The sequence below is a fragment of the Perca flavescens genome, chromosome 1 (assembly GCF_004354835.1).
Source record: "Perca flavescens isolate YP-PL-M2 chromosome 1, PFLA_1.0, whole genome shotgun sequence".
Classification (NCBI taxonomy): domain Eukaryota; kingdom Metazoa; phylum Chordata; class Actinopteri; order Perciformes; family Percidae; genus Perca; species Perca flavescens.
Window position 1 is genome coordinate 31862378 of NC_041331.1, and position 12200 is coordinate 31874577.

Below are 12200 nucleotides of genomic sequence, written 5' to 3' on the forward strand. Positions count from 1 at the left end.
AGTTTACTCCTAAATGTGGTAACGGTGTCTGCCTCTCGAACCCCGACTGGGAGCTGGTTCCACAATACTGGAGCCTGATAGCTGAAGGCCCTGGCCCCCAGTCTACTTCCAGAGACTCTAGGAACCATAAGTAGCCCCGCATTCTGGGAGCGCAGTGCTCTAGTGGGACAATAAGGTACTATGAGCTCTTCTAAGTATGATGGTGCTTGACCATTTACCTGGTCTAGGTGCAGAGCTAAAGGACTGTCTGTAAAAGACTGTCTGACGGCAAGATAAAGCTGTGAAAATAATCCAAATATATAGCGTATACTTAAACTAATATTTTTTTTGGTTTGCTAAAATACATACTGCTGCTGCCCCTGTCAACAGCAGTACATTGTTCCCGTCTGTTGAGAGAGAGAGAGAGAGAGAGAGAGAGAGACCTGCTTGGCGTGGTTCTGGACCCCTGTGTCAGTGCTGGAGCTCCAGGGAAGATGAAACTCTGTGTGGTTTAGACCAATTTTAGACTGTGGATTGTGTAACATCAGGTCTTAAGGCGAAGATGACTTAGCAACATATAGGCCCTTAGGGAAACCTTTAATAACTGCACTCTGCATTCTCCTTTCAGCCTCAGGAGGTGCCCATCAACACAGTGCATATTATCAGGCATGCCAAAACCTATAGAGCATGCATCTGACACTCCATACATCCCACACCATAATTATTATAATTTTGTGTATTTTTAACAGCATTATTGGCTGCTAGTACTGCAGAGTAACCATCACGCATAGAGTTCTTATCACTTGGCAGGACATACTTTTGTGGTTGAAAGGAAAGCCTTCTTTTCATGTTCCTCTGCCCCACGCTGGCCTTTAAAGCACAGATTAACCTGTAATGGGATTAGCACAGAGAGCAAGCTTTCACTGACCCGTCAGTCTGCAGCAGAGATGTAAGCGATGATCAATGGGGTGTTTACATCTAAAGACAAATAGCTGCAGGCCAACATGTACGTGTGAGCTAGACATAAAGGTTAGTGGAGGTTATTTGAATGTGATGCTTTATTTTTTTAATGCTTGAATGACCCATTAAATGAGGTCCTGTTATAGAGGTTTCTTACTCAGAGCTTACACATCGGTTACAATGATCTTAAGTAGAGTAGATTTCTTGTGATTACTGAGACATATTTGAAGGTGAAGAATTGTTTTGCATGTAAAACGCATAGCAACGGGTTTTTTTTTTTTTATATACAACTACAAATACTTAACAATGACACTGTCTGACTGTATCACATATACATAAATCTTGTTCTCTCTATCTACGTTTTTGTGTTCAGGTAAATGTGTCAAGTTCCACAAGAGGTCAGCTCCTCTGTCTGCATCAGACAGCAGCTTCCCTAAGCATTCTACCAACAACCGGAGGAACGGCGGTATCACCACGCCGGCCCAGAAGCCCTTAAGTGAGCGTATCATCCACCTCCTAGCTCTCAAACCCTACAGGAAACCAGAGCTGCTGCTGTGGCTGGAAAGAGAAAGAGCCGGCCCCAAGGACAAGGCCGAGCTTGGTGCCATACTGGAGGAGGTACAATAATTTGTGTGTATGCATCTATGCACACATGTAAACACTTAAATGCATGCATAACATAGAAAAGCATTGCAGACACTGTTGCCTTGTGTTTGCACCCGAGCACATTTTACCTATACATTTGCACACTGCCGTACACTTACATACAGTATATAAACACACCATTATTTTGGCTGGGTTGAATTTGACAATTTTTTAGTGTATGTGACCTAGGATCTAAAAAGTAGTGTCCTAATGCCCCAGCTAGCAAAAATGAGAATCGTATACTGAAAGAAACCAGGGACCAGCTGGGTTTTAATTGAACTTATCTAATTTAGAAACGTTTACTTTCTGACTTTCCTGTATACATTTTTGAGGTGTGTGTGTGTGTCTGTGTGTGTCTGTGTGTGTCTGTGTGTGTCTGTGTGTGTCTGTGTGTGTCTGTGTGTGTCTGTGTGTGTCTGTGTGTATGTGTGTTGCCTTTGTGCTTGTTGCTGTGTGTGCATGCATGTGGTTTTGTGTCTGTGCGTGTGTGTAATTAGGTCAATGCTGTAATTGTCTCTGCAGAGATTGTGTTTGCAGTGGGGCGGGCCACTCTGTCAGAAGGCCCCCAGAAAGATAGATGTCCTTTTAAAAAAAAAAAGTCAGTCTGACGAGATTAGAGGGGAGGTTAAAGCCTGAGACTCTCAGTTGGGAACAGACTCTCAGAAATGGTTTTGCTTTTCAGGATTGTAAATGTGCCACTTTCAGCATGTCCAGGACTCCAGTTAGTGACCGTGTTACAATAAGAATAGTATATGTGTGAATTGTATTGTACGCGTAGTTATAAATTTAAATGGATGTTTACCTTATTTTAACAATATTTCCTGTTAAAAAACCGGAAGTTCTTTTATAGTTATTATATATTATTGTATATAATAACTATTATATACAGTTATTATATATTATTGTTTCTTTTATTTATGTGTAGGACTGGATTTTTAAATCTGACAGATCTCAGGCAATTTGTCATAAATCCCAGGACATTAATTCACATGATCTAAGATAACAGGTTTCAAATATTTTGTCCCATAAATAAGAAATTGAAGACTTTTAAAGGGAGTTTAAAGTAACATCATGTGGTAAATTTTATTTTAGGTTGCAAAAGTGAATCCCAAAGACAGCAGCTACCTGCTGAGGGATGACTTCTACAAGCACGTGCAGAGGGACTGGCCCGGCTACAGCGAGGAGGAGAGGCAGCTGATCAGCAGGCTGCTGGCCAGGTGGGTCAGAGGCACAACCAAAGGGATATTCCGTCTCTGCTGTTAGAACAGACTGATAATTAAATCTACCTCACATTGCACAGCCTATTTCTATTGTACATGCAAGGGGGTCTTCACTTTTTAATATGTCCAGGGGGGATTTTGGTGTTGATTGTGTCAACAAAATAGTAATATATAAATATATATGTATATGTGTATATATATATATATATGTATATGTATGTGTGTATGTGTATGTGTGTGTGTGTGTGTGTGTGTGTGTGTGTGTGTGTGTATGTATGTATGTATGTATATATATATATATATATATATATATATATATATATATATATATATATATATATATATATATATATATATATATATATATATATATATATAAACATACATACAATGTTTTCTCACAGCTCTAGGCAGGCAGTGGCACCATTTTGTTTCTATTATCTCTACTCTCTCCTCCACATCTTGTTCTCTTAGTCCAACACATTTCTGTACAAATACTGTTCATTAGCACTTGTACAGAAACCAAAAATATGTTTGTTAATGCTCAACATTATTAGTTCTCCTGTAAATCCTCATAGCTTTGCAGTGATTCCAGTTAAAGTTGAATCTTTCTAAATTCCATGTTGGTAATATTTTTTTTGTCTCATCTGCAAATTGTCTTGTTCTTTCTTTCTGTTAAACAGGAAGTTGCAGCCACACATCAGCCACCAAACAAGGAATCCTCAAGCAAATGTGTCTATGCTGAAAGCCTCAGAGGATACGACACTACATCACAGCACAGCAAAAACGCATGCAGTGGTAAATGGCCATTATATTTTTTAGTACACTTTAAACGTGTGAAAGGGACCACTCTGTTTTTAACGGTGCTTTTTTGTATTATACGGAGTACACATTGTGTGTAATGTGTTTTCTATGCATGTTTATGTAAATAAGTAAATATTGTCTTCGGCTTGTTGGATTTTGATGACTGCTGACATTGTACAAGTGAAGTCAGTTAAAGTAAATGTTGTGAATGGTGTTTAGTATGTTTGACATCAGATTGACTTTTTTTTTCTTCCTTTCTCAGAAACGTCCCGTGCCTTTTGACTCACTGGAAAGGCTAGCTGTTAAGAGACAAAGACTTGCGGACCAGAGGTTGCAACAGCCACCCACAGTAAATGGGCTCTTAAACAATAAAGGACATGAAATTGCAGCTCCTACCCTTAACCCCAGTTTCCACACAAAGACTGAGTTTCAACGGACAAGTAACCATACTGATAACCAGAATGGCTTACCAGGGGACCACAATGGCTTTCCGGTAATGCACAAACTGTCTAACACCTCTGACACACCTGTCTCAGAGAGCAGAGAGCAAGAACCCAAAGGAAAAAACCACCAGCCACCACACGGTGACTCTGACTGCGCTTACCAGCAGCCCGCCAACAGCCAGCACAGGAAGAAGAAATCAAAAAAGCACAAAGACAAGGAGCGGGAGTGGTTAAAAGACAACAAGGGCAGTGAATGGTTAGAGACGAGTCCTGATCTCAAGCAGAACCCGGACAAACTTGACAGTAAGTTGATCACATCCTGAAACCAACACATTGCTGAAGAGGAGTGTAGATAGATTGTAACGACATTTTATATTCCACGATCATCCATATACTATACTACTATTTTTGTTTGAATATTGGATCTATTACATGGCAGTGGCCCCATCTCCAAACACTCTTGAGCGATTGTTTATCCTTTATACTTGCCTACAAAATAACCGGTTAACCACACAGACTTTTAACTGATGACCAGTGGTGATTGTGTGTAAGGTCTCTCTGGGTGACTGTTTGTCCAGCAGCCCACTGGTGCATTTATACAGTATTATCTCATAAGCATGACCGTGTTTGGTCCCTTAAGCTCATTCTCTTGATACCTCAGTGTGGTTTGTGGCTGATTGACTCAACAACAGCCGAAGCAGTGCTTTGCGTCTCTAAGCTGATATGTCTCCTGATACCCACACACTCTTAGCTTGTCTACACACACACACACACACACTAATGCTGCATTTTGCAAAACAAAAACACGTTGCCTAACATTCAGACAATGACAAAGTGTCATGTACATGTAGATGACTGTATTGACTCAGCTGAAGCTAATGTCATTTTCTTTATCCTGTGTTTTTATTCCAGATCCTGAAATCACAAACGCTGAGGCCTCTGAGGATAAGCCAGATTATGTGCTGTGAGTGTAAACATGTTTTGACATCATTTTGTTGCGATCACTTGGCATAGTTTTATTTTTAACACATTTAAGATATAGTGGCTGTTAAAATATGTGTTGAACACAAACCGTGGGTGTAAACTTGCACATTTAACATTTTATCGAAACTATCCCATTTTGAACCGCGTGTTTGCTATTTTTTTTTTCTCCATCCACGAGGAATTGTTTTCAGCTACCAGATATTAAATTGAGTGATTGATTTTAGTTTTTTCTTTTGTATTTATTTCGGTTATTTACATACATTGTTATACAACTGGTTCTACTGAAACATTCAATAAAGAATTGGCTCCAATGGTGATGGCTCTAAATCCTCATCTGTGTTCTTATGCTCCCATCTTGTGTCAAGAAGAGGTACTACACTAATAGAAAATTTGAGGAAATGCCTTCTTTCAGAAAACATATATATATATATATATATATATATATATATATATATATATATATATATATATACACACAAAAATATAATTGTCTGTGTTCTTCTCCTTGTAGCACATACGGCACCATCATGAGTTTGGAGCAGCGTGAGAGGTACCAGGAGGATTTCTGTGCAGAGTATGATGAATACAAAGACCTCCACTCCCGGATCGCCACCATAACTCACATGTTTGTTCAGCTAGGATCCAAGATCAAAAGCTTGTCTCCTGGCACACAAGAATATAAGGTACATACATTCAACCAGCTCTGATCTAATACATGCTAAGGTATTGTTTTATGCATCAAAATTATTTTTGTAATACAATTTAATGATTTGTGTTTTGTACTATTTAGATAATGGAAGAGCAAATACTAGAAAAATACAACAAGTATCGAAAGGTAAGTCTAACATTTAAATGATTTAAGTAAGGATGTTGGATTTGAAGGGACCTACATGTTATTTAAGTCAAATACTTGAGTGATTACTTTCAGCAGGACCCCAATAATTGTATACAGCGCCAATCATCTACTGAACCTATGTACTGTGTAAACATAACTCCCCTTTTTAATCAGTGCTGATCAGCTGCTTAAAATGCCAGACTTAAAGGAATAGTTCACCGCTGGAAAGCTGAATATATCATTAAATTGTGTCACTTATGTAGTAGAAATGTGAAATTGTTTTTTAAATTGGTGACTTCTAGGCCGAGAAAAGCCAGAAAATGTGTTTTGGTCTTATATGGATGAAAAACACCAAATCCCAGAATGCACCTGCTTCGCTGCTTTGAGTCCACTCCCAAGCCACGCCTACCGCTTGACAGACAGACCGAGGCATTCAACTCAATTCAAGCGTGTTTTATTATCATTTCAACCATATACACGAAACAACGTTTCATCGTGACTCAAGTGATGTTACACATTTAAGATATATAAAAATGACATATAAAACATTTAGTGCACACACATTATATGCTCCGTCAAGTTCAGCTAACGCATACTAGCATTAGCGCTTGGTGGGCTGTAAACACAGAGTATAAACACACCGTGAATTAGCGTGCAATGTAGAATGGTCGGCATTTAACAGTCAAACTCCACCAGCAGTTAGCTGTTAAGATACAAATCACCACATTGCTGCACCACTCCGCGTTAACACAGCCCACCTTACCCGGCGACAGAGCATCTCTAGCTCGGAGGGCTAGCAGGCCTGGTAGCTGGACAGTCCGGTACACTATTCAGGCATGTTTCCACAACAACAAAAACACAGCAGTCTCTGAACACACGTTGGGAGTTTCGTTGAAGTTGGATGTAGTCCAGTTTGTGGTCTAAATGAGCGGACACTTGCAAGCAGGATCCGTAAAGTTTAGCTAACGCATACTAGCATTGGTGTAGCTAAACACAGAGTATAAACACAGCCGTGAATTAGCGTGGAATGTCGAATGGTCGGCATTTAACAGTCACAAGCTCCACCAGCAGTTAGCAGTAGCTAGTTGGATTTTATTTCTACACTAGTCCGTTTAACCAGAGACTAGATTTAACACAGCCCACCTCCACGGGCCGGCGAGAGCAGCCTGGTAGCTGGATAGTCCCGGTGCCGGTACACTGTTGTTCAGGCATGTTTCCACAAAAACAAAAACACAGCAGTCTCTGAACTCACGTTGGGAGTTTCGTTGAAGGAGGATTCCAGCTTGTTGTTTAATGAGCAGACACTTGCAAGCAGGATGGATGGGACAGGTGGACGGCTAGCGTTAGCTTTCCACCTAGCCGATGAGGATGTCCCCTAGCCGGCTAGCGGCATTGAGCGACACCGCTGGTCTCCGTGCAGGCGAAGCTCACGTAGTGTGTCGAGTATTCCGTCTGTAATAACGTTTACTGCATATTCTCCGATCATTACCGATGTATCCCGGTGGTACACACGTCCGGTAGTTTGAATGCAGATAATTGTTGTAAATGTTTGCTGCTGAAAACCGAGAGCCTGTTTAGCGAAGATTCATTCATTCTTGTGTTCTCCATTTAGCTGGGCCCTTACACAGCCCTGCTCTCAGCTTCAATGTGCTGCCAATATTCCCTTAGATCTACATTCTGTTGCGTTAGTAACTTGACTTTCAAGTTGCAGAAAAAATGGACAAATGAAAGTCAGTTTTATGAAAAGTAGTTCTTATGTAAAGCAGGCAATTATATTAGCTATACAGTCATGTTAAATTTAAGACGGTCACAACATTACTGACAATATCTATATCCACGACGTTCCACTTCCGGGATTGCCCTCGTTCTGCTGGAAATTCCACTGTTTTTCGGCCGGATGTCCGTTACCTTCTGCTTTCTTTGTGTTGTAATTTTAAACTCTGGTCGATTTTGATTGGTTTAAAGAAATGCCAATAAACCAGAGCATGTTTTTCGCCCATCCCGGAATGCTGTGTGGACTAGCCAGACCCTCCTCCGCGGCGCTGGGAGGTCTGGCAGTGCGGGACTACTGACAATATATATGTGAAGTCTGAATACGGTAGTTGGACTAACATTGTGTGGTGGTGACGATGATAGTGCTGAATCGGTGCTAAACAGCAGAAAGCTGTGGAGATATATACTAAAAAGTCATGAGTGAACAGATGAGCATGTTTCTCATCCTCAGGTATTATCCATCACTTGGCTAAGGGGCAAACTGTTGCCGGTTAAAAATAAATCATTTTGCAAATAGTGTGAAAACCTTTTTTAAAAACACTTTCTCCTTTCTCACAACAGAAGTTCCCAGGCTACAGGGAAGAGAAGAAACGCTGTGAATATCTCCATGAGAAACTCTCCTACATCAAACAGCTCATCAGTGACTATGATGTCTCTCAGGCTTCTTCATAGCATTGGCTCTCCCCTTCATCAGATTTTATTTTTTAAAATGGAACCCCCTTCTTTGCATAAACGACATACTGTAAGTGTCAAACAAAGCGTTTTTACCTGAGCGTAATATAAAAGGTTTTGGATGAAACTGCAGACATCAACAATGACTGCCTCTGCTGGGACCACGGATGATGCTGTGAGCACCAATGATATAAATTAGTAGCAGATTTCACTCTATTTGTAGGTCTATTTGTTTTGAAGATCTAATTTCTTGAGAGGCCTTGTTGATGTGAAAATTCCACAACAGACAAAACCCCCTATAGTCTTTGCCAGCATCTTCGAAACCAATGTCAGTGTAACCATTTTGATGGACATATGTAAAAGGTAGCAGATATGACTTTTAACTTATTTCCTTTGTTTTTGACACTTAAGTCAAACATTGCTCCTGGCAAGACTCCCCTTTCCCTTTTTTTTAATTTAATTTTTTATATAAATTTAATGATTTCAAAATGCAGTGTACTATTTAATTCCATATCAAAGTTGCCTCATACATGATTGAAATAGCCCAGTGCAAAAAAAAACAATGTTTTAAAGTAATTTATCAGCTTTCATAAATGATGTGAGATAATTCCACTTGTTCCCAGTGCAGTTTCCCTTCATGTTTCATGCATTTAAAGCTGTAGTGTGTAGTTTCGGTCTTCCCCATGAGGAATTCTTAAGTAGTGACAACAAAACTGTCAGCACATCCACATGTTACAAGCCTTCCGTGTTCTCGCACTACCCCCACCCCCCATCCACGCAGTTGCTAGTAGCCACGGAGGACACGGAGGATTAAAAAACACATGATGGACTCTTCAGAAGAGGTAATTATCTTTACTCGATTTTCTGCGTGCGGACGACACCAGTTTCTGAATATAGCCATACTGAGAAACCCAGAGAGAGTTGTGTGGAGCTGATAGTCTTAATTAGCTTTGTAACAACTCATTTGGCAATGGCTTGAATGTAACGGACGTTCAATAATATCAAAAAAGTTACGCACTAAAGCTTTAACTTGAAGCAAGACTAGTTTTAAAGCAGTTGCTGCATTGGCATCAAGATATTGAAACAATACAAATCTAAAAAGTGGTTGATATTGTATAGGAAATAAGTGAAATTATTTCACCCCTCTGGCAGAGAACCATATTTTTACGACTTGGTTATAAAGCTATTTTTTACATACAGCCAGTAATGGGGTCATCCTTTTCACCAATGATCTGATTAGCTTGTTTCGTGAGTGGAGCATGTGGTCCTGACTTAATGTAGCACTAAAATCAAATTCTTAACATTTTAAAAGCAGCTGACTCCAATGAGGAAAAAAAAGGAAAATATTCAAATGGTTTGATATGTTAAGATTGAGGTATTTGCTGTCTCCCAAATGCACTTGTGTTTTAAGTATTTATTCACCACACCTCTTTCTTTTGAGTGACTGGTAAAAGGACCAAAATGCTTGGCCTTGATGGCTGTTGCAATAATTTGGTGAGGAAACACAATTTTCCTCCCCGAAGATATTACTGACATTGTTAATCAGGCACAAAGTGTAGTTTAAAGTATTCTAACCTACTGGAAAGAAGTATCTTTCTCTCTTTTTTTCTTCCTCAGAACTACTGATGTATTTATTTTAAGCCACCTTCCTCTGTTCTGCGTTGTTGTTGTCGTCTCCTCGGTTTGAAGCATCAGGTCTGGTTAGATCAAAGTGTTTTGTTTGTTCCAAGTAGCTGGGAGAGGTTGTGAGTAGATCAAAAGTTTGCCTAACATATACATGTTGTCACTATATGTAGAGAGTGAATAGGTTAAATCTGCCCCAAAGTCCTCTAAATATTAATTCTAAAAACGGGGAGGTTAGCAGCCACTTCACCCAACACTTGAGCTGTGTCTAAAATTGTTCTCTTATTCACTATAAAGAAAAAAAGTATTGCATTCCCGTTTTATTGCATTGTTGGATTATTTTTGGGGAATACAGGCAGCACTACTAAATGGGGGACTATACTAAATTGGGAACTTTGTATTGTGCAGTGAATGAAACAGCCCTAGCTTTGGTCTTTAGGGAAATATTTGCCATATTGGTAAAAGTGTAAATTTGCAGCATTATAACCAGTTGTGGTACTATTTTAGCCTGGGGGGGGTTATTGTCCTTCAGTTTCCAGTTAATAATCGGTGCCCATTTGGGTTTTTGCACTAAACCCAGTCTGGGACAGCAGGCTAGTAAAATAATTCCATTCAGATTGTAATTTTTCTTCGTGGTAACAGTTTTTGTACTGAATGTCATCACGCAGTAAATTACTTAGAAGCCTTAAGATTACACTTTTCTAGGACAACATTTTTTTCAAACTGCCCATATCAACAAGGAGTGGTTATCCACACACATGTTATCTGCCTTATCTAAATGTTAGCTGTTACATTTAAACCTGTCTTAGCATTTGTGCTTTAACTGAATGCCAACGGTGGCTTTCTCACACATTTGGATATTACTTTCTAAACTAAATATTTAAAAATGTAACAAAAAATGGTTCAATGCACAGTTTGATGGGCTATGATGGCATAGCTCACTCATCAGTTGCATTTGGAATCCTTCTGGTACTCTTGTTGTTCATAATCATGATTGAGATATACGGTCAGGTATTTATCATTAGGAATAGCACTTTGGTTTATTCTGCAGCTGATATTCCTATTGACATCAAGTCTGACTCAGCTCTGAGCACATGGGGCATTTTGATTGGAAGACTGTCTACAGTGATTTCTACTCTATTTCAAGCACAAAAAATAACAATACTCAATCACTTTCAGGTAATTGGGTTTCAGGAGGGGAGGAAAGTATAATAGTGTCTGGTGGTTGATTCAAGACCATAAGTTTTATCCAGAATTCCTGGTCTGGAAGACAGAATATTGCTTCCAAAATCACTAAATGGATTTTATTTATCTGTGCAAGTCTTAATCGCAAGCTACAAAAACAAAGTTCATAAGGTGTTTTGTTTTTTTGTACTGGTGCTGAATATTTACAAGGCACCAGTGTGTACTGCACAGTATGTGTTTTTCTGTACTACTGTACATACCTGCTGAAGGGAAAGCCTTGTCTTTGTCGCAGAGGAGTCCGAGAAGAGGGTATGCATTATGACCTGTAATTTACAAATAAATACTTTCTCTTTTCCTGTTGTTCAAATTTCCAATAAAAAAAGAGATTTTTATTGTGTTACAAGCCTTGCTCTTTGAATTTTCTATGCAGGTAATCTGCATCATTCATTGATCATCACCATCCATGTTTTCTTTAATCACAACATTGTTCAGCTGTGCAGTCGTCTGCAAATATACTGGACTCTGATGTATGTTTGCATTTGCTGGTATATTGATTACTTTCGTCACGTGAAAGCCTAGCTCATGGGATTATTAGCACGGAGGAATATCTGGATTATAATCCATTCATTACCCAATAATGAACTTGTATAACTGCTTACTATAACTTGATGGCTTCTTAGAAACCACGAAACCCAACATTTATAAGGTATGACCCAAGTTAAGGGATGTAAACATGTTCTAGTAGAAACCCAAAATACAGCGTATAAGTATGAACCTGAAAATAAGCACAATATGGGAGCTTTAATGATTATATTCATGATTTACTGTTTTTTAACCATTAATAAACTAGTTTTTAGTTGTTTTTTTATATAAAGGGACTATATGTGACTTATCAGAGAGTGGTACCCACCCAAAGTACTTATATCCTGTCTCCTTTACTGTTTGAAAGATAATCCACTAAAAATAAATGAGTTTCGAAGCTTTTATGAAAGAAAATGTGTCTAGACTATAAAAACACCAGCTAATGTAATTTCTCACTATTGGTTCTACTGAATTTCGAAGGCTGCAAGATAAGAA

The 12200-nt window shown here is 39.1% G+C and overlaps 1 protein-coding gene across 1 annotated transcript in view; it reads left to right on the forward strand.

Annotated features, from left to right (window-relative positions):
- LOC114560393 (RNA polymerase II elongation factor ELL2) overlaps window positions 1-11081 on the forward strand; it is a 33413-nt gene extending 22332 nt beyond the window's left edge. The window contains exons 5-12 of the mRNA XM_028585738.1: window positions 1313-1557; window positions 2677-2801; window positions 3488-3602; window positions 3871-4354; window positions 4964-5015; window positions 5547-5718; window positions 5826-5870; window positions 8205-11081. Coding sequence (XP_028441539.1) covers window positions 1313-1557; window positions 2677-2801; window positions 3488-3602; window positions 3871-4354; window positions 4964-5015; window positions 5547-5718; window positions 5826-5870; window positions 8205-8315 — 1349 coding nt within the window. The 3' untranslated portion in view covers window positions 8316-11081. The remainder of the gene's footprint in view (window positions 1-1312; window positions 1558-2676; window positions 2802-3487; window positions 3603-3870; window positions 4355-4963; window positions 5016-5546; window positions 5719-5825; window positions 5871-8204) is intronic.
- The last annotated feature ends 1119 nt before the right edge of the window (window positions 11082-12200 follow it).